Genomic DNA, 22,205 nt, shown 5'->3' with positions numbered 1-22,205 from the left:
TAAAACACCAGATAAATAACAAATAATTTTCATAATAGTTGCAAAGCATATCTTTAATGTTACTTCCACCTGTAGATAACTAATTAAGCATTCCTCCATTAAATTCCTCCCCACCACCAATATGTTGAGAAGGTGAGCTGATAGCAGGCTTGTCCACATCTTATCAGTCGAAGTGTATATGCTGGAGAGACCTAGATTGACTTGACCTCAGATCTGCAAGGATGTCCTACATCTCTGTCTTCCACCATTATCCCAACACCTATAATGTGGATTTATATCGCACCTTTAGCATAGTAAAACATCCCAAGTGTTTCACAGGCATAGTATCAAACAACATTTGGCATCAAGCTACTTAAGGAGGTTTAAGGGCAGCCTATCAAATGCTTTGTCAAAGAGGTAGGTTTTAAGGAATGTTTTAAAGGGGGCGAGAGACAGAGAAGCTGAGGAAATTACAGAATTTAACGCTTAGACAGCTGAAGGCTGAGCTGCCAATCCTGGAGCAATTAAAATTGGGATGCTGTAAAATTCAGAATTGAGGAGCACAGATCATAGAAATCATAGAAACGCTACAACACAGAAAGAGGCCATTCGGCCCATCGAGTCTGCACCGACCACAATCCCACCCAGGGCCTACCCCCATATATTTTACCCACTAATCCCTTTAACCTACGCATTTCAAGACACTAAGGGCAATTTTAGCATGGCCAATCAACCTAACCCGCACATCTTTGGAGTGTGGGAGGAAACCGGAGCACCCGGAGGAAACCCACGCAGACACGAGGAGAATGTGTAAACTCCACACAGACAGTGACCCAAGCCGGGAATCGAACCCAGGTCTCTGGAGCTGTGAAGCAGCAGAGCTAACCACTGTGCTACCGTGCCGCCCTTCTAAGATCTCTTAGAAGGTTGTGGTGTTGTGGAGATTACAGAGATAGGGATGGACAAGGCCATTCAAGGATTTGAAAACAGGGATGAGAATATTATAATAGAGACATGGCATAACTGGGAACCACTGCAGGTCAGTAAGCACAGGGGTGATGGGTGAATGGGACTTGCTATGAGTTGGGTTAGGGGCAGCAGAGATTTGAATGACCTTAGGTTAATGAAAGGTAGAATGTATTGGAATACCTTAGTCCAGGTGTAATGAAGGCATGGATAAGCGTTTCAGCAGAGGATGAGTTGAGCCAGGGGTGGAGTCAGGCAATATTATGGAGGTTGAAATACGCACTCTTAGTGATAGCAAACATATGTGTTTGGAATCTCTCTCAGAGTCAAAAATGACACAAAGGTTGTGAATAGTCTAGTTCAGTCTCAGAAAGTTGGTACCAAGAGGGATGGAGTTGGTGGCCAGGGTTCAATGGCTTTGATCTTCTCAGCATTTAGTTTGAAGAAATTTCTACTCATCCAGTATTGGGGTGTCTGACGAGTAGTCTGATAAAATTCAGAGTCCGATGATGGGTTGAGAGAGGGGGTGGTGAGGTAGAGCCACGTGTCATGCCAAATACTGGCATGGTTTCAGATTCTATCACAAGAGGCAGCATATAGATGAGTAATAGGAGGGGGCCAAGGATAGATCCTTATGACATCAGAGGTAATAGTGCAGGAGTAGGAAGAGAAGCCATTGCAGGTGATTCTCTGGCTTTGATGAGATAGATTAGAATGGAACTGAGTGCAATTTTACCCAGTTGAATGATAGCGGAAAAATGTTGGAGGAGGATGGAATGATCAGCGATGTCAAAGGCTGCAGAAGGGAGAGTAGGGATAGTTTCCTTCATTACAATTGCATAGGAACTAATTTGTGACTTTGATGGGCGAGGGAAAGTAGGGAAATCTCAGAGACAGCTGATCAGTTTTTCTCAACTGTAGCTAATCTGGGGCCAATAATTCATTGGTTGGGCACTGGTGTACAGTTCATGGTTTGAGTACAGTTCATGGTTGGATCAACCTCCCATATCAATGAATGCTTTTATGCTCCTCTCATCTCATGATATCCCTTAATTTATTAGAACGAATTTAGAATTTTGTCCTCTGCAAAAAACATCTCAAGGCCGTCCTTATTAATTAGGTGCAATCTTAAGTGAAAGAAACTAGAGAGTTATAACAGGAAAATATATTTAATTTGATTGTGTACATAATCTATCACTGGAAAAGTATCACTTGCTATCATTTGCCTTATGTTAGGGTGGCACTGTGGCCCAGTGGTTAGCACTGCTGCCTTATAGCATCAGGGACCTGGACTTAATTCCAGCCTTGGGGGACTGTGTGGAGTCTGCACCTTCTCCCCATGTCTGTGTGAGTTTCCCCCATGTGTTCCCATTTCCTCCCATTGTCCAAAGATGTGCGGGTTACTTGCATTTGCCATACTAAATTCTCCCTTAGTGTCAGAGGGACTAGCAGGGTAAATATGTGGGGTTATGGGGATAGGGCCTGGCTGGGATTGTGGTCGGTGAAGACTCAATGGGCCAAATGGCCTCCTTCTGCATTGTAGGGATCCTATGAGAGTGCTGCTGCATTTCATTTTATAAACTGGAAAAATATGTTGCTTTCAATTGCAAATTTCTCAAGCACAATATTTCCTATACTGGCAGGGTGTATATTTGTGCAGCAAAGCTGTAACAATTTCTAAATGTTGTCCTCAAACAAACTGCAACTCTGAGTGGTAGGGTGAATGTTGGAATCTGGTATTCCTCATGCTGTAAGCTTTCCACTACATTTGGACATCGGTTGTGGGGGAGGCGGGTGCGGGGGAGAGGGCAGGGGGCGATGAGTGGATATGAGGCACTGCCTTTCAGTGCAATAAAGATAATCAGGGGCTGAGTTAACTTGAAGCAATTTTATGCACTTCTTACCAGCTATTAAAAGAACAGTACTGGCAGAGACCTGGGAACAGATCAACACCATCTTCTAAATTAGTTAATGATGCATAGTGCATAGGGACTTAAAGGAGGAAGGAGTGCTATTAAAATAAATATAGGCATAAACAAGAGAGTTATTTAGCATTGCAAGATGACATGGAATTTTCAAGCAACATTAAGATTTATGTGCAAATCATAAAAAGTGTCTCAATTAATTTCCCAAGTTCTTAAGCACTCATACTTTCAGAACTTATATAACTGAGATGTTTTTGCTTTCTTTCATTGCTCCTATTCTAATGTACTCTCGCTGAGCAGCTGCTGTTAGTTGGCATCTGCAAAACCCACACCATGATCGTCAGACATTACAAGTCCAGTGTTCACCTAACTGTCAATGCCTGTTGTGATTAGTAACGTGAAGCGTAATGTTTTTTATTTCAACAAGAAATGAGCTCTCGAAAAAAAAATCAGCCCGTAGCATCATGCCCCTTGATTTGCGCCACATCCTAAGGAGGGAACTACAAAATATCACAGTTGCTATAAAAATACAAGGAGAAAGAAAAATCTTTTTCTTCACCACTAAGCCTTTCAAACAAAATTATGTCTTCAATATCCCATTGGTGTTTACTTAATTTGGAAATGGGTATAATAACGGTAACAATACGATCCCTCACAGATCAGGGGATTGTGCTTGCAGATTGAACATAAATGCACTTCAGAAATACAAACACTCAAAAGGATAAAATATTTCTCAAAGGGAAATCTGGAAAGGGTAATTGAATAAGCTTGGATCTCTGAAATATGTCATGGTGAGTGCAGTCAACATGTCATAATTAGTTTCACTGAAGACCATTCCAACAATCTGCTTCTATTCTTCTTGCATCATTGTCCGCAGCTAGGCAAATAGCCAGAGGACAAAAGAAATCAAGTTCTGACAAAACATGAAAGAGTAAAAAGATTTAACTGCTTTTATCAAAGAAACTGAGAAGGACTTTGTGTAAATAAAGTGAATAACTTGCCATCAATATTTCAGCAATTGCCGTTTTTCAGTGCAATATACAGTTGACATATAAAAAACTTGGTCAAACTTTTAGCAAGACTTAACAACTGTCTTTTTAAAAGTTAAATCAATGAGCAGATCAGTACAAACAGTATAGCAACTTTATAACTAATTTATTAGATCTCAGGATGAGAGGCAGTAGTTGTATATGATTTTATGAAACCGATTGCACCAATCTACAGGTGCTTTACTAAAGCTACTTACTATTCAATGTTTCTAAGTTAAACTATTTGTTTTTGAAAGGAAAAATGAAAAATAAGTTCGCTTATGTGAAAGAAGTAACCTTGCAAACTGATGTGCAACCGTTTTATAATGTGTGCAGGTTTAATATTATGGAAAATAAATTACTATAAAAGGGTGGACAGAATTGGAAACAAAAAAGAAACAGCAGCAGGTATAAGGAAAATGAATTTTAAAGCCAAGTGCATTTTAAGTTGTAAGAAGGAGCTTGTACTTAAAATGAAGCCTTTACCACTTTTTTGGTAGAAACAGTAATGTTTAATTTAGCTTATGGTAAGAATTCTGTACTATACTTAAATGCCAAGACCAATGAAAGTAGTACAGCATTATTGCATTTATTAAGATAACATATTAATTTAAATAAAGTACAGAACTAAGAAACACCTAACTTAAGCAAGTCTATTGTTCTCCTGCACCTCATAGTGACAGAAAGTTGTTGTGCCATTGTGACTTGAACTGAATAGCACTATTTCGTAGTAGTATATTTATGTTGGTTTTCTCTTGTTTGTTTACAGTACAAATTACCATTAGAGCAAAGCTTCTTCAACTCTTTCTGCCTCCCCCTTCATGAGGCCTTCAGCATGGTGACCATCCAAGCATAAAAACATGCTTATCTGCAAATGAATGGCAGCTCTATGCTTCATTAAAGCTTCTTTCTCTTTTGGCACTCGCATTGTGACCCTTTGATATTAATTCAAAGGGCAATTAATGAATGCGGCTTGTCTTTGAAGTGAGGTATTCAGGGCAGGGAATAGGATGAACCTGAGGCTGCAATGGACTATATTCATTCAGTAGCCCTTCATAAGGGGTACATCCAGTTCAGGGAGTTTTGTTTCAGCTTGTGGTTAATGTAGCGCAGCTGATTCTGTGTTTGTTAATTGCGTTATATTGGCGTTGAGTACTGGCAGTGTTGCTTGCAGCCAGTTGCATCTAGAGATTTATTTAAACATCTCCACCTATTTCTAGGTTTACAGACCAGGTTGCAAAGTGATTTATTTATATTTCATAACTTATTGCACTGCATTGACTGTGCTCAAATTGCATTAAACATTGGGAGTTTCTAAGCGGAATAAGCACTAATTTGGCTGCACTCAGTTAACTATATGCACTGAATTGGGATTCACTCTACTGTGACCAAATCCTTCATAAGGCAGTTTGAATTGACTAAAAGAAAATGGACAAGAGAAGGTCAAGGAGAAAGGGCTAAAGAAGCACTCTATTTGTTAGAAGTATTAGCCAAGCAAAACTCCAAATAGCAACAATATGACCACAGTTAATAGACAAGCCAGACAGAGGCATGTCAATCACTAATCTTGGAAAGCAATAGACTGTAGCCCACTGTTTTATCCAATTAGCTTGGTAAACTCAGCATCTGTGATGATAATGTGCTCATTCCAGATTGCTGAGTTTGTTAATTAATTACAAGGATAATATCCAGTGAGCTATCAACATCTTCCTGCCGATATATAAACATTTTCTTCTCATATTCATTGATTTCTTTCCCCCCCCCCAGAATGTTTAAGTGAAGCAGTGCGTGTTCAACTTTGTAACTTTTTCACACGATAGAGTAAATCACATCTTGAGAGTTTTAATCTCAGTTGTTTATAATTATGAGAGTGACGCAGATCCTGTTTTCTACAAAGCTGTAATTTAAGTCTTACTAATGTTTCAATACTAGCAAAGGACTGGATTAAAGCTCACTGCCAGGTTTATGAGCTTCAAGCTGCCTTCACACTATTATCTCTTGGGAGTAAAATACTCTGAGAAACTGCTGTAGGATCCTACCAGCCTTTGTGGTTTCCCTGGTAACCATACAATAAAGTAAAATTACATCTATTTGCATAGAACTACACACACGGACCCATGCGTGCGTGCCCTTATGTAATAACTACGATGTACCATCAACAAAAACTAGTCAATACATACCCATCTAAGGCACAATTAGTTTATAATATTTTGGTTTGCTAACTTGGACCTTTTTCAGTAATAAGCCACCGCATGTTCAAGGTAATGAATTGAATCTTGTGATCATGCTCCATGGAAGGCTAAGAGGAACATTAGTACCACTGAAGTGATCAGTACAGAGACAGTTTTCCGAATGCCCTAAACAAATATACACGTATGAACTGTTCAACTACATGAACTTTTCTGTTTGTGCCAGGATCTGAAGTACTTAGATCTCTGAAAGCAAAGACTAGATTTGGATTTCTTAGCTATAAACTATCAATGTAGCACCAACTGAGTGGGTAGAAGTGGCATCTGGAGATTGAATTGTTTTAACTGGATTAACACTGAAAGATTCAAATTGATCTGATTTGGGCCAGTTTGTATTAGATTTAGAACGATACAGTCAATTCACCCCAGTAAGATTGGATGGGTGATGAATAGAAATACAGTGACTAGAATAAAATTTATCAGTACTAAGAGCTGGCCTTTAAGTACAATATTAACAAACTAAGCTGATCTCACCTGCACAGTAACTGGATTAGAAGATACTTATAATATTTTTTCTCTTATTTATATCCAGAACCATTGACTGTAAAACCCAGATGGTGTTATTGTGGTTAAAGCAGATAAATGCATCTGAGAATATTTCAAGGAGGTAGCCAAGAGTTGTTATGTCTCGTGAATAATGATATTTGCTGGTGTAAAGCTCCGGTTTTTCTATTGCATTCCATTAACATCTCCAGCGTGTGATTTGTATTTTTACAACACGTGCTCGCCAAAGAATTTCATTATTGCACTTGGCATCCAGGAAAAATACTTACTTCTGGCAAGAGGATTCCGCGCATATCTATTATATAATTTTCTGTTATACAGAAATTGACAATTATTGAATGAAAGCTGCAGTGTTACAACAGGACAACTCTAGCCAGATGTCAGGTCCTTGCCTGGTGTTTGATGTGCATGTTAATTTCCACATGTATTTGTTGCACAAAGAATCCCAACAGTTGTGACCTGTCCTTTTACCCCATTACTGAAATATGGATATTAAATGAACTATGTAGGGTTGCATGAGTGCTTTAACATAAACTCTGAAGCTAAATGTCTGAAGGAGCTCTTTGTCTATAGTCAGCGATTGTTGACCTGTTGGACGTATACGAGAAAAGAAGCACTGACTGAGTGAGTGAAAGAAGGTTCTTGACCATTGCCCTCTTGTGGTCATGTGACATGGTTACTTCAGGCTGTTCACCTTTGAGAATAACTTGGAAGCAGGTTCTGCGACACTTATATGTCTACAGATGCTTAAAAGCGTTTAAAAACCTACCAACTAAAACCTCGGTCTGAAAGTGAGAATTTGGAGTCTGAAATGTTTAGAAGTCAAAGGTGAAGAAATTGGGTTAAAGGGTCAAATGTTTTCCCTTGTTTATTCTTCCTTTCAAGTAAAGTAAACAAAAGCAAAGAAGGAATAGGGAGTAGAAAAAAGAAATTACTTAGTCACATTAACATTTTTTAAAGGTACTTATGCAGTGCCCTAAGAGTAATATTGCTAAGTTTTAAATTGTTCCACCTTAACACAAAATATAATGAAACTCGTTAATTTAGATAGCTCTTAATCTTCTGATGCTCTCACAAAGAATTATGAGCAAAGAATTATTAAATTCTTACATATGATAAGAAACAGCATTAAAATGTAAAAAATCAATTTTAATTCCAGGGTGAAATGGAGGCAACTTGCTCATCCAAATTGAAGGCAGGAAATCTTTCAGCACAACTTAGGAAGGCACATTTGTAACATACTGCCAGGTCAAAGTTTATCATAAGGTCAATGTCTACTAGTGTTTCCCTGTTTGAGTTTTAATTAGCTGATCATTTACTTTAAACTGACAGTGTAAATCAGGGCCTGCCAGAATTTAATCCTTGAAATGTACTCTATGAGATTTCTGTAATTACAATCAACAGTTATAACACTGTAATAAGCAGATTCTTTGTGTGAAGAGTGTGGATAACAACGCAATTACTTCCATAGTTAGAGCGTACAAACTGTGGGGAAGCTGTTTTTGATGTTAGCACCCCAGGCCAGCATACAGAACTTTCATGGTAGATTTGCAGTTTCCACAGCAAGAGAAATATTCAGTGTTCCTACGTTTAAAAAGTAAATGTTTTCACGGTTCATTAATTCACATCAGAATACAAAATCAAAGAACAAGGGGAAAAGGTTGGAATCAGTGTCATAATGAAACAGAATTCTATGGTGTCATTAGAGGGATCAGTTTTGCATGTTTTAAGTAATTAAAATTCAACATTCATATGGCCCCTAGTGGCCATAAAAGTGCCCATTTTATGCTTTTCAACATGGCTTTTTCTAATTGTTCTGTTTTCTGGCATGACAAAAACAAACTTTCCTGGGGTGATGCCAATTGGAAATTTGTTCCTGGTTTCACACTAGTGAAACATGTGTCCCAACTCCACATGTGACTATGATTATTGTTGTGATCGTATCCATTAGGAATTGTGCTTACCAATTGATTCACTTTTTTAAAAGTGGACCATAAAAGGTAACAATTAGATGCAGTTGAATAAGCTTTATACTACTGTTTTAATTTAAAACATTTTGGTAACAGTGGCTCAATAGTTTCAAAAGTAAGCTGGTTCCTAATGGAGAGGAGTAACTTGGTTAAGGATAAAGGGTCAACAATCAAATCCTCTCTGTCCACTGTAGCGATGAACTTACTTAAATTTACAAATTCTGAAACCCAACACACTTTTTCAACTTCCTACAGAAATAGTTTAAATTTAAAAGCAGGTATTTGAACAAAATGGTTTATGATAAGACAGCTCTGTTAAAAAAAATGTTTAGTACCTTAAATTTAGAGTTTGGTATATACACTTCTCTGATACACCTTCCTTTTAAATAGCCATTCTCCATATATTGGAGGATGAGTTTCTTTCAGTGATGAAGGCGTGAAGAATTGACAAATTTTATCCCTGGCCAAAATGCTATTCCCCCCCACTGATGTTTGTTTACACTTGAATTAATCTTAATGAGTTTAACTCTAAACTAACATATGATTAGGAACTGGATGCATGACATAAAGTGCAATGATCCTAAGAAGTCCGATTTTAATTATTTTGCATGTATTGGACAGTGGAACCGATAGATCTTCAGTTAATCGTTGATGGTCTTTATTGTGGTCTATATAAAGTAATTTTGCTAATGATTTATCTATTTTACAGACAATTTAGGCAGGTGTAAAATGAATCTCTTTAGTAGATCACGTAGTCATACCAGCAGAACGATAGGCACAGATGGGCCAGAAGCTGTCATCCCATCATTGCCATGAGTACATCTGCTTTACTTCAATGTACTGTTATATGTACTCAGTCAATCACTTTGTCCCATTTGCTGAGAAGCTAAACTGGTCTGATCTGCAAATAAATTGTTCATTTGTCTTTTTTCCCTTTTGTTTTGTTTTGGTAACACATGTCGACAGCTCAATTACCCAGTTCATTAACAGCTCCCAAAAGACTTTGTGGCCGGCCTATGATAGGAACACTGCTTGGAGCACATATGGTCTGTAAAGGCCCTTCGCTTGATAGTTATATAAACGAAAATGACTGCTGCCTTTATCTTCAATGTTTCCTTTGCCAGCACTACACCTCACAATGCAAGCAACTGTTTCTAATTGTATTGATCGGGTTGGATTTTCTTCACAAAGATACAAGTGCCATATTCTAAGCATACTTGTTTAACTATGTTTGCTAGGGTTACTATATTTGGTTAAAATGATTTTAAAAGTTTGCTTTTTGGGGTGTTACACATCGATAAATGAAGATGTAATTTGAAATTTTTTCGTTTGATGTAATACAAACTTTGAAATGGTGATTTTCTATTCCTCCTGAATCTTTTTCTGAAAAACCCTTACATCTTGAGCACCTTAATTCAATAGATAGGAATGTATTTACATTTGAACAGAATGTCAAAAAGACAGCTGAAGATGGTAAACCTAGGTAGTTTTTTGGCTGATATCTTTTTACATATGCCCAATTGGATGGACTTTTAAAAAGAAACTGCATGTCCGTCAAAATATAGCCGCAGTAACATCACATACAATTCTGCAATATTTTGAGTTTCCCAAAGAAATGCAACTGGGCTGTAAAGTAATTTGTTAAAATTATCTGATTGGAAGTGAATTCTCTTGAAATAAAATATGTGGGTGCTTTTAATCATGTACACTTCCAAATAGCAGTCAGCATGAAACAGACAGCACCAAAAAGGTCTTTCACAGACATAGGTTAAAGATGAAGGCACTCTTTAGTAACATGCACTTGGATTTAATCATTGAAATTGGTTTAAAAAATGTTTGTTCTCAGTTAACCATCAACCTGTATGCAGTAATAAGGCAAAAAGCTTGAGGGGAGCTCCTGGCTGACTTTAGACCTTCTGAACTTGTCTCCTGCTGTTTACTATATTCATATTTAATCTGTATTCTCCACCCACAGCAAAACCACTGTGGGAGTTGTTGCATGTCAGAGTTTATTTGTACCATTTTGGTTAGCACAGAGCTGTCAGGGGCTTATTTTGTTATCAATGACCCCTTGCTGTGGAGCTGAGAGTCAGGAAAATGGAGGAGGGGAAAGTTGGTTGGGGGGATGGCAGGAATTAAATGCATCTTCATGGAAGAGAAACTCGCCTAAAAAAGCTTGAAAGCGCACCAATAGATTATATCAAGCTGCTGCTCTTCCCCCTCGCAAAATAACAGCGGACCAAATAATAGACAATAAAAAAATTAAACCTTTGCTATGTTACAAGTTAAAAGATTATTTCAACTTCTTAAAAAGACCTTTTGCAGTGCATACATGTTGTTTCCAGTAACATATTAAACTAACATTTACTGCCGATCAGGTTTAATACAATAAGTTGCTTAATGTATAGAAACATTGTATGACAGGAGTACCTCCAGGTGCTACAGGCTCCTAAAACAGAGAGCTGGATTAACCCCTGCCGAGTTTCCTTCTCCAGCCCTCAACTGCTCTACTCCATTCCTCTTAAGTGTCTCTTTGTGCCAGGCAGGTGTCAGAATGCTGACTGTGAGGAAGGGCCTGTTGATGTATACCACAGATGGAGCGTGGAAATTGGCAGAATAGGCTTCTGCCATAGGCCACTTCTTAGGCCCCAACAAAAGGAGCCAAATATGTCAACAAAAAATCCTGAGAACCACAAAGAGGAAAGTGTCATTTGTCATTAACTCTGATCCAGTGATGGGGTATCAGAGTTACTAAAGCATGCCTAGTTTTCAAGCAAGTAAAAATGATAGTTCTGGTTCTTTAGAATGAGAAGTTTGGTTTAGTTTAGAGAACAGGTGGCTGGTGGTGCGCTGCAATTTATTTGCAGGATTTTCAGCTGCAAATATTGTACTACCTTGTGTTTGTTGGATTTAAAAAAATATATTTATTAAATTAAATTTATTGTTAGTGAGCAAAGCCGTCTAGGTTTTAAATTTATATTTGATAATCATTCACAAGTAACAAAAACTGGACAAAAATATTCACAAAGCACAATGATTGTGATAAAGCAGACAGCCCAATGGAAAGCCACAAAATATAAATTTTAGTCCCCACAATGCGCCTGACTGGGTTAGTCTTGCCTATCAAAGGGGAAGAATCAGATCCACGAGTAAGATTAAATCATATTTCATTAGGAGGCACTGAGTATCTTGTCTGAAGTTTGTTTTGTTATTTTAAGAAAGGCACAAGTAACTGAAAGCTGTAGCAGCTGTGGAAGTACAGAAGATGTCGCTTTTAAAAAATCTTAACTTGCTTCCCTTGGACAATAGTGTGGAGTAATGGAAGGATTTGCAGGCTGATTGATAAACAGTCTGACAAGCCACAGTGTGAATGCTCGGCCATAACTCATCTTTACATCAGCAGGTAGTGGTTGGGATTCCATACGGTGGTAAAGGGGAACTACCGGCACCCATTGGATGGCACTGGACGTTAACCCAGAACTCTGCCTCCAGCCTGAAATGGGTTTTGAACCTTTCACCTTCTGACTCAGAAGCAGATTGCTACCACAAAGCCAAAGGCTTACTCCATGTGGTTAACCTTTCTGTAGCTTCAAACACAAATGAGTGTGGTTGAAACATTTTAACTGCAATGGTTCAGAATTTCCTGGAATGGCATACTCGTATTATGCGTGGCAAATTTTGTTGTTTGTGTATCTAACATCCCGTTGAGAATTTATACTGAAATTTCCTGGAAAGGCAATGTGATGGTGGAGCATAATAGTGAAGATACTGAGACCCGGGTTCGATTCTCGGCTTGGGTCACTGTCTGTGCAGAATCTGCACGTTCTCCCCGTGTCTGTGTGAATTTCCTCCAGTTTCCCCCCACAGTCCGAAAGACTTGCTGGTTAGGTGCATTGGCCATGCTAAATTCTCACTCAGTGTACCTGAACAGGTACTGGAGTGTGGCGACTAGGGGATTTTCATAGTAACTTCATTGCAGTGGTAATATAAGCCTACTTGTGACACTAATAAATAAACTTTAAACTTTAAAACATGGTGCAGCCAATCCTTTCATCATCTGTGTCAATGAACTACATAAACAAATCTTTATTGGCATAACTTGAGTCATAGAATTCTGAATTTGAAATTCTTTCACTATGCTGATCTTGATCACCAGCTGAAAATTATCTGAGTTACCAGCTGCTGTATTCAGTTTTCAAGAATATTCAAATTTGGAGGTTTTTTTTATTTGTACCATTTATTCAGAAGATAACATTAGTAATTTAAGTTAGCTAAAAAGGTCTCTGATTAAGATGAAATCCTCACTTTCATCAAAGGACCTATAGGCACAGGAATGGTAATATCTACTAAATCCAGCATGCACCGACAAAGAAGGGCTTGAATGAGTTTTAGATCAGAATTAAATATGTCTAGAAATAGCAGTCATTTTGTACAGAAATTCAAAGGCATTCACAGAACAAATAAATGGATTGAATTATTTTGTGGCCCAAGAGCTCTACTTCCGAATGAGCAAGCGGGCACCTAGTTTTGATAGTGAAATGCCAAATTCTGTTCACATGATTCCAGATTGCAGGGCTGAAGTTCCACAGCTTCTCTGGCCCTCTTCAGCTGAGAACACATGCGAAGCATAAATCATGCAAATACCAGGAGATCAAAGGCTCACCTCTACCAATATTGCTCAAAGTGTGTAGATTGTAAGTGTAAACCCAGGATATTTGGTATCATCATTGATTTCAATGGGAACTATGTAATGATCATCAATACCTAAAGATTTTGGCAAGTGATTTTGTCATGGGATAATTGTTTAATATCATAGCTCATTCTACTAGTAGATTAATGTATTTTATTGAGGCAATTTAATAGTGGGATACTGTAGCCAGGTGATAATGCAATATGATTAGACGGTGCTTCCCTTGTTTTATTTATTCAGCCTTTAATAATTGAAAGGATGCAACAAATAGAATTCATTGTATTTTAAAAATTTTTTTCTGTTGTCAAGATTCATTTACTGCAAGTATCATCAGCCCCAATAATGATTGTGGAAGAAACAGTGTGAGGTGGAGGAAGAATGCGCAGTGGTTAGCACTGCTACCTCACAGCACCAGGGACGCAGGTTCGATTCCCAGCTTGGGTGACTGTGCGGAGTCTGCACATTCTCCTCGTGTCTGTGTGGGTTTCTTCTGGGTGTTTCAGTTTTCCCCCCAAAAGACGTGCTGGTTAGGTGCATTGGCCATACTAAATCCTCCCTCAGTGTACCCGAACAGGTGCTGGAGTGTGGCGACTAGGGGACTTTCAGAATAACTTCATTGCAGTGTCAATGTAAACCTACTTGTGACTAGTATATAAACTAAAGTAAACTAAACACACAAAAATGATAGTTTGATCAAGATTGGTGTCCTTTTCTTTCACTGAGAACCATTGATCCCTTCGACTTCTCTGAACTTTGCTCAGGAATAGTGTGGTTTCTAGGTGAAGGGTTAAATATTCAAAATTTGAGGCAACCCTTAAATTATAATTTGAAAGCCCACTGCTTATGTAGTTGCTAACTCATATTTGTGTTCATATCAATTGCTGCACTTCCATAATCAGCCAATTTGTGTGAAGTGAAAGAAATCTCGATGAAGTGCTATGTACCTGAATGCCACGCTGTGTTTAGTTCCCTGTGATATTGGCCTGAAGTGTTCATATATCACAGTCCGAACAAAGGCAAATATTTCCTGAAGTCACAGTAAAGGTCAGAGTAGAAAGAACTGCTTCTAATTCCATAATTCCTTGTTTAATTAAACTTCACGGTTTGTCCAGTGGTGGTACTTATGGTTCCCCTCCCTTTTTTATTTGTTCCTATAGTGAGGAATTTGTAATCCCATGGAGTGTTATTGCTTCCCTGTTCTTGATCCCTTTGCTAATTGCTGTCTTTCCTACTTTCTCCCAGTTTCATTACTCTGAAGCAGGGTTCTCTCCACAAAAAGGAGCTTCAGCAAGCCTTACTATGGAGTAATATCATGGATACATAAATGAGCTTGTTAGTGTTCTTTTGATGGCTAAATTTGACGAAGTTACTTCTAATACTTCATGTTTATAATGTTCTGTTAATAATGTTCAGTGACTTTAAAAAGGAATATATTTCATAGGAATTTTCCAATTGATGTTCAAATAGGTTTGACTTATTTTCTTAAACAAAGTAGAAATGACTGCAGTATTGAACTTTAACAATTGGCTGCACCATTTACTAAAATTATGATCAGAAGAAATATGTTCACTTTCTAATTTGTAGACGATGGCATGCTTGTGCAAGAATATGCTGAGGAGAAGTAATTGTGAGTTACATTATAGTTGTACTGCAACAAAGAAGAAATATAATTAGTCAAAATCCTCTTCCAAAATTAAAATACAAATGATTTGTTTCTAAGCAGGAGAAGTGCTGATTATAGTTTGCCAGTTGTTGCCAGATACTGTCTGAGTGTTGTATAACTGCAAATCAGTTTGGGTCTGGACTGTGTACACCTGAGAATGAATAATGTAGTGATGTACATGATAGCATTCTAAGGTTTGCTGATGCATTCTGTAGCAATCCATAACTTTGCAGTAACTTTGTAAAAAAAAATCACAAGGCCAGTGCCACTGGTCAAAACTTCTGAAATCTGATAATCAAGTAGAATAAATCCAGTAAAGTAATTCCAGGATTAATGTAACTTGCATACTCATCAGTTAAGTGTGTTGAATTTGTATTTCATCAGATTGAATGCTGGCTCTTTTTAGGAGTTACCAAGGGCCAGGAACAAAATAATACATGCACGCTATAGTAAATGCTTGATGCAATAACCATGGCGGTGAAAACGAGACATCTAAACTGCTTCGAATTTGTTTTAGTTTGAAAGTATTTTGAAGCAAATACAGTGGTAATCATGCAAAAATCTAATTGTTGAATGTACCATTTTGGTGTATCAATTTTTGTTGACATTTATAATATTTTTGTTCTGAAAGTGTTGATACAACATTGAGAACTTTTTTTATTCATTTATGGGATGTGGGCATCGCTGGCTGGGTCAGCATTTATTGCTAATCTCTGATTGCCCTTGAACTGGGTGGCTGGCTCAGCCATTTCAGGAGACATTTAAGATCCATTGTTGTGTTTTCATGTCATCACTGGAGTTTCAATTCTTGATTTTCTTTGGCGGAATTCACATTTGGTGGGATTCAAAACCCAGTGTTTGGATTCCTAGTCTAGTGACAATACTATTACTCCACCACCTCCACTAGAGGAACTAAACTTGACAGTTGCATTAATATCTGTGAATATAATCACATTTTAACTGAGTGCCAGTGCAACATGTATACATTTGAGTATTGCTGCTGAATGACTATGCATTGGCAATTTGCCAGATCTTGAAATCAGTAACTATCATCTCAACAAAATAGGTGGAAAGTACAGGACATTAATAAAAAACTTTTGTAGCTGCATTTTAAAAGAAAAAAAACCAGACAGTATTGCTTTACCTTTTTATTGATTTCGCAAAAATGTACACATACAAATACACATGTATGCAGGATTCCCACATCACTATCAATAGCCTTTCAAATCAGAGAATGGCATCTTAAATATCATAAATCAAGAATTTAACAGTGATTTGAAGGACCCTTTTACTATTATGTTATCAGAAGGTATTACATGTTCATAGAATCATAGAATCCCCACAATACACAAGGAGGCCATTTGGCCCATCGAGTCTGCACCGACCATAATCCCACCTAGGCCCTATTCCCGTAACCCCACATATTCACCCTGCTAATCCCCTTGACACTAGGGTCAATTTAGCATGGCCAATCCACCTAACCTGCACATCTTTGGACTGTGGGAGGAAACCAGAGCACCTGGAGGAAACTCACGCAGACACGGAGAGAATGTGCAAATTCCACTCAGACAGTGACCCGAGGCCAGAATTGAACCTGAGCCCCTGGCGCTGCGAGGCAGCAGTGCTAACCAATGTGCCACCGTGCTGCCCTGCAACCATAGCAATGCAAACTAACACATACAGCAGCAGAAAGACATAAGTTTAAGTTTATTTATTAGTGTCACAAGTAGACTTACATTAACACTGCAATGAAGTTACTGTGAAAATCCCCTAGTCGGCACACTCCGGCACCTGTTCAGGTACACTGAGGGAGAATTTAACATGGCCAATACACCTAACCAGCATGTCTTTTGGACTAGTGAGAATTGTAACAGACATGGGGAGACAGGTTTAGAGTCATAGAGTCATAGAGGTTTACAGCATGGAAACAGGCCCTTTGGCCCAACTTGTCCATGCCGCCCTTTTTTTTTAAAACCCCTAAGCTAATCCCAATTGCCCGCATTTGGCCCATATCCCTCTATACCCATTGTACCCATGTAACTATCTAAATGCTTTTTAAAAGACAAAATTGTACCCACCTCTACTACTACCTCTGGCAGCTTGTTCCAGACACTCACCACCCTCTGTGTGAAAAAATTGCCCCTCTGGACACTTGTGTATCTCTCCCCTCTCACCTTAAACCTATGCCCTCTAGTTTTAGACTCCCCTCCTTTGGGAAAAGATATTGACTATCTAGCTGATCTGTGCCCCTCATTATTTTATAGACCTCTATAAGGTCACCCCTCAGCCTCCTACGCTCCAGAGAAAAAAGTCCCAGTCTATCCAGCCTCTCCTTATAACTCAATCCATCAAGTCCCGGTAGCATCCTAGTAAATCTTTTCTGCACTCTTTCTAGTTTAATAATATCCTTTCTATAATAGGGTGACCAGAATTGCACACAGTATTCCAAGTGTTTGGGTGCATGCAAGTAGTTAAGTCTCCTAAAAGTGACCTTAACTTGGGATCCCAACATCATCCTGCTCTCTTCCAGTTTTCACCTTGCAAGTGAGCATGGAATCCCCTTGCAGCTTTTGGGTAATATGTTTAATTATTCAATAGACAAATAGTACTATTTTAATTATGGATTCTGGCTTTAACAGCCAGTATACCTGTTTCTAGAACTGTCAACAATTTGGCAGGGTTACTGAAGTGAATGCATGTGGGGACCGCTACTTCAGTGAAATTGACAGGCTGGTAAGCCTTTTATTAAACAAGCTGAAAAGTTCCATCCATGGCCAGATGTGTGGCTGCTGCTCATAGCAGTCCTGCTCAGTGAGTGACTTCAGTGCTCGACAGGTGATTCTCAGAAGTCAATTTACCCATCTTGTATTTCACCGCCTTCAGCTGCACTTCTCTGTTGCCAGCCCTCGTCATGGAATAGGAACAACTTCCGCAGTTCTACCTTCCACCTCTGGTGAGGAACAAGAAGAACACCAGCAACAGTCATGTCAACCTCCTTCTCACCTGCCACAGGAAGAAGGGAGTGGACACAGATTTAGCTCAAAGGAGGCAAGACCCCCAGCACAGGGGGATCAGCTGTCCTGACATACATGAGCATCAGTGCCATAGGAGGCTCAGGTTTTCACTGTAGGTTGTTGCTGACATCTGCAGCCTCCTGGAACAAGATTTCCTAGTTCTGTGCTCTCTTCCTCTGTAAGGAGAGAAATAGGAGAATTGAGTGTTAGAAATGACTTGTGTAGATAGGAGGGAAGAACAATATTTGCTGAGGGTGACTGTGAGACTTGGATGTGAGAGGGGGATAGGAGGAGGGTGAGTGGAATATTGGCTGTTGATGGGAATGAGAGGTACCTGGAGAGAGGGGAATGAATGGAATTGTGAAGTGAGTTGTTCTGAGGAGTGATGTGCAGGAGAATTCTGGGAATCCTCTTGAGGTCACAGATGCTGGTTTTCAGCCAATTTGATTCACTCCACGTGATATCAAGAAATGACTGAAGGCACTGTATACTGCAAAGGTTATAGGCCCTGAAAACATTCAAGCCATATACTGAAGACTGTGTTCAAGATTATTAGCTGTACCATGAGTCAACTGTTCCAGTACAGCCACAACACTAGCATCTACCCAGCAATGTGGACATTTTCCCACTATTTCTTGTCCACAAAAAGCAGGTCAAATCCCATGCGGCTAATTACTGCCCGATCAGTTTACCCTCGATCATCAGTAACATGATGGTAGGTGTCATTGACAGCAATTTCAAATGACACTTACTACAATAACCTGTTCGCTGATGCTCAGTTTGGGTTCTGCCAGTGTCGCTCAGCTCCTGACCTCATTACAGCCTTGATTCAAAAATGGACAAAAGAACTGAACTCAAGGTGAAGTCAGAGTGACTGCCCTGGACATCAAGGCAGCATTTGATCGAGTATGGCATCAAAGAGCTCGAGCAAAATTTGTCAATGACAATTGTGTGGAAAACTCTTCACTGGTTGGAATCATTTCGAGCATAAAGGCAGATAGTTGTTGTTGTTGGAGGTGTCATCACAGTCCTAGGATTCCCTCAGGGTAGTGTCCAAGGCCAAATCATCTTCAGCTGCTTCATCGATAGCCTTCCCTCTATCCTAAGATCAGAATTGGGGATGTTTGTGGATAATTGCACAATGTTCAGTATCGTTCATGACACCTCAGACATTGGAGTAGTCAGTTTCTGTATGCAGCAAGATCTGGACATCATTCAGGCTTCAGTTGATAAATGGCTAGTAACTATCACACCAAACAAGTGCCATGCAAATACCAGAATCTAATTGTTGCAGCAACAAGGGTGGCACAATGGTTGACCTCACAGTGCCAGGGACCCGGGTTCAATTTCTGGCTTGGATCACTGTCTGTGCAGAATCTGCATGTTCTCCCCATGTGTCCGTGGGTTTCCTCTGGGTGCTCCGGTTTCCTCCCAAAGTCCAAAAGACGTGCTGGTTAGGTGCATTGGCCATGCTAAATTCTCCCTCGGTGTACCTGAACAGGTGCAGGAATGTGGCGATGAGGGGAGTTTCACAGTAACTTCATTGCAGTGTTAATGTAAGCCTACTTGTGACACTAATAAATAAATAAAAAGTCAGCAAGAGTCCTTCAACAGCACCTTCCAAAGCAGCAGCCTCTACCACCATTATAATCCCGCCTGGTTTCCTTTGACTTTATTAGAAAGGAAAAGCAGACCGGTGTATAATAGATGGACTACCTGCTGCTGACAAGTTTTGTGCCCCCATAAGTGTTGACAATTACCCTATTATTTAACCCCATACAGAATTCTGAACACTTGAACATCTTCCCAAGTCTTCTTGACTCCATGTTCAACAATCCCAGGATTTTTAGTGTCGTCTCACAGCTTAGATGTTTTCAAGCTAGGTATCCATTTGGTTGCACTCTCTTCAATGTCCAGAAAGATAGTTATTTTTGTCTAGTATTTATATTTATAGTTTAAATTACACCCCCCCTCCGTGATCTGGCACAGTATACTGGAATTTTATAACATTTGTACGTGTCAATTAATTAAACTATATTGAGCAACAATTTGAAAATCATCACAGTTACGTACTGCAGTGAAAGTGTGAGCTGGGGTCATTATGTTAATTTTGGGCAGGAAGGATGTCAAAGCCTTGGAAAGGGAATAGAAGAGACTTACTAGGACAGTACCAGGCATGAGAGATATCAGTTATGCGGAGAGATTGGAGAAGCTGGGATTGTTTTCTTGAGAGCAGGGAAGCCTAAGGGGGAAATTTAACGGAAGTGTTTAAAATCATGAATGGTTTTGAGACAATAAATAAGGTGAAGCTGTTTCCGCATGACAGAAGACTCAGAAGCGGAGGACAAAGATTTAAAGAGATTGGCAAAGGAACCAGAGGCGGCATAAGGAAATAATTTTTACACAGTGAGTTGCTGTAATCTGGAATGCATTGCCCGAACGGTGGTGTAGAGAGCTTTAATAGTAACATTCAAAACAGATTGATAAATACTCAGTAGAAAAGAAAAAGTTATGGGATACAGGGAAAAAGCATGGATGTGGGATTAATTGGATAGCCTTGCTAAAAAGCTGGCATAGGCACATGGCTAAAAGTGTGTAATCATTCTATAATTATTTAGAATTTTGAAGACTGCCAGTGATTCCAGTTATAAACTAGTGAAAATTCGTCATGATTCAAAGAAATGCCTGTCAATCTAAACAACTGATAATTATTTTCCTAAAGAAAGCAAGAATCATTTCCACTTATGTTCACCCTGCATCAATAATCAAATAGAGTTTAGGAATCCTTATTCCAGATTTACTAACTTGAAACTGAAGGGCTAGATTTTTTCATGTTTCCATATTGAGACTTGCCTCAAAGGGAACCTGGGTAGTATTTTTAGCCCCTGATTGGGCACGCAGATTTGCGCTGCTGGTTGGCATTTCAGCTTGCCAGCATCATCCTGTCCCTGGGCTATTTTCTTGGAGATTAGCTGGGGTGGGAAATGGCGAGGCTACCTGTAGGCAAGTGGTAGGTAGATAATTAATGGGAACGAAAGTCCAATTAAGGCTGTTGACAGAGGTTGGTTCCCGACATCCACCCCAGCCACCCAAGGCACTGGATACTAGGTCAGTTGCCTATTGACATCCTCCTGGTGCTAGACTGGGGGTGGGGGGAGGGACAACTTTTCAGGTAGGCTTTGACGCCCCATTTGTCCAGCTGCAGCCCTAAGCCTTCCTCTACAATGGTGGCCCAGCTGCTGTGCCTATTTTTTAATGTAAAAGTTTAAAAAATTAGGGAGAACCTCCATTTTGAGACATTCTTTCTTCCATTCTGAGCCCCCCTCTCTCCATCTTAGCTGAAGAGGCAACCTACTACTATTTTACTTACTTTATTCTTTCAAGGCCAGCATTTATTGCCCAACCCTATTTGCACTTGAAATAAATGGCTTGCTGGGCCATTTCAGAGGGCAGTTTACAGTCGACCTATGGATCTGGAGTCACATGTCGACCTGGTTGGGTACAGATGGCAGATTTCCTCCCCAGAGGACATCAGTGAAATATCAATGATACCTTCATGGTCATTATTTCTCAGGCCAGCTTTCAATTCTAGATATATTGATTAAATTTAAATTCCAACAGTTGCCATGGTGGACCCATGTTCCCATCCTGACCTTCTGGATTACTAGCCCAGTGACATTTCCATTACCCCACAGTCTCCCATTATTCATTGCAGGAGGGTGTCCAATTGGTCCTCCAGCTTTGAGGATCCACCCACCATCCTTAATTGGACTAGATGGCCAATTCTGGGAAAGCCACTGCTGGGTTACTTATCTCCACCCTGTGTCAGGTTGAGACCCCCATTTAACTCTGACATTGAGACCCCAATACAAAATCTCAAGTCCTGCCTCTGGTCAATAATGAGTTCCAGGATTTTTAAACTATCCATTACGGGACAACCAGTTATTTACTTGTGTGTCCCCTCTGTGAGTAAAATATTTATTGCATTGTTAATAAATCTTATGGACAAGGAGTTAGAATGGATGTTTGAAAACAGCAGGGATATAGATGCATGTCTTCTTCTTAAATATATTTCTACACAACTGCAGGAGATGCAACATCTATCACTTTACCTCCTCCCTTCTCACTTTCCAAGGCCCCATACAATCCTTCCAGGTGAAAGAGCGATTCACTTGTGCTTCTTTCAATTTAGTCTACAGTATTCATTGATCATGAAG

The 22,205-nt window shown here is 39.4% G+C and overlaps 1 protein-coding gene across 4 annotated transcripts in view; it reads left to right on the top strand.

Moving 5' to 3' along the window:
- The window catches only part of LOC144483837 (paired box protein Pax-3-like), an 87,547-nt gene that overhangs the window by 15,896 nt on the left and 49,446 nt on the right, over window positions 1–22,205 (top strand). Inside the window, exon 5 of one of the 4 annotated variants that reach the window (XM_078202424.1) lies at window positions 12,489–12,504. The exons of 2 other annotated variants lie outside the window; for them this stretch is intronic. In XM_078202424.1, the coding sequence (XP_078058550.1) occupies window positions 12,489–12,504 (16 nt within the window). Of the gene's footprint in view, window positions 1–6,143; window positions 6,153–12,488; window positions 12,505–22,205 lie in introns of all 4 variants that reach the window. One more of the 4 variants, XM_078202418.1, reaches the window with a different exon arrangement.

This window comes from Mustelus asterias, chromosome 3 (assembly GCF_964213995.1).
Source record: "Mustelus asterias chromosome 3, sMusAst1.hap1.1, whole genome shotgun sequence".
NCBI lineage: Eukaryota > Metazoa > Chordata > Chondrichthyes > Carcharhiniformes > Triakidae > Mustelus > Mustelus asterias.
The sequence above is the reverse complement of the archived record's forward strand: the minus strand, read 5'-3'. Positions and strand labels throughout refer to the sequence as shown.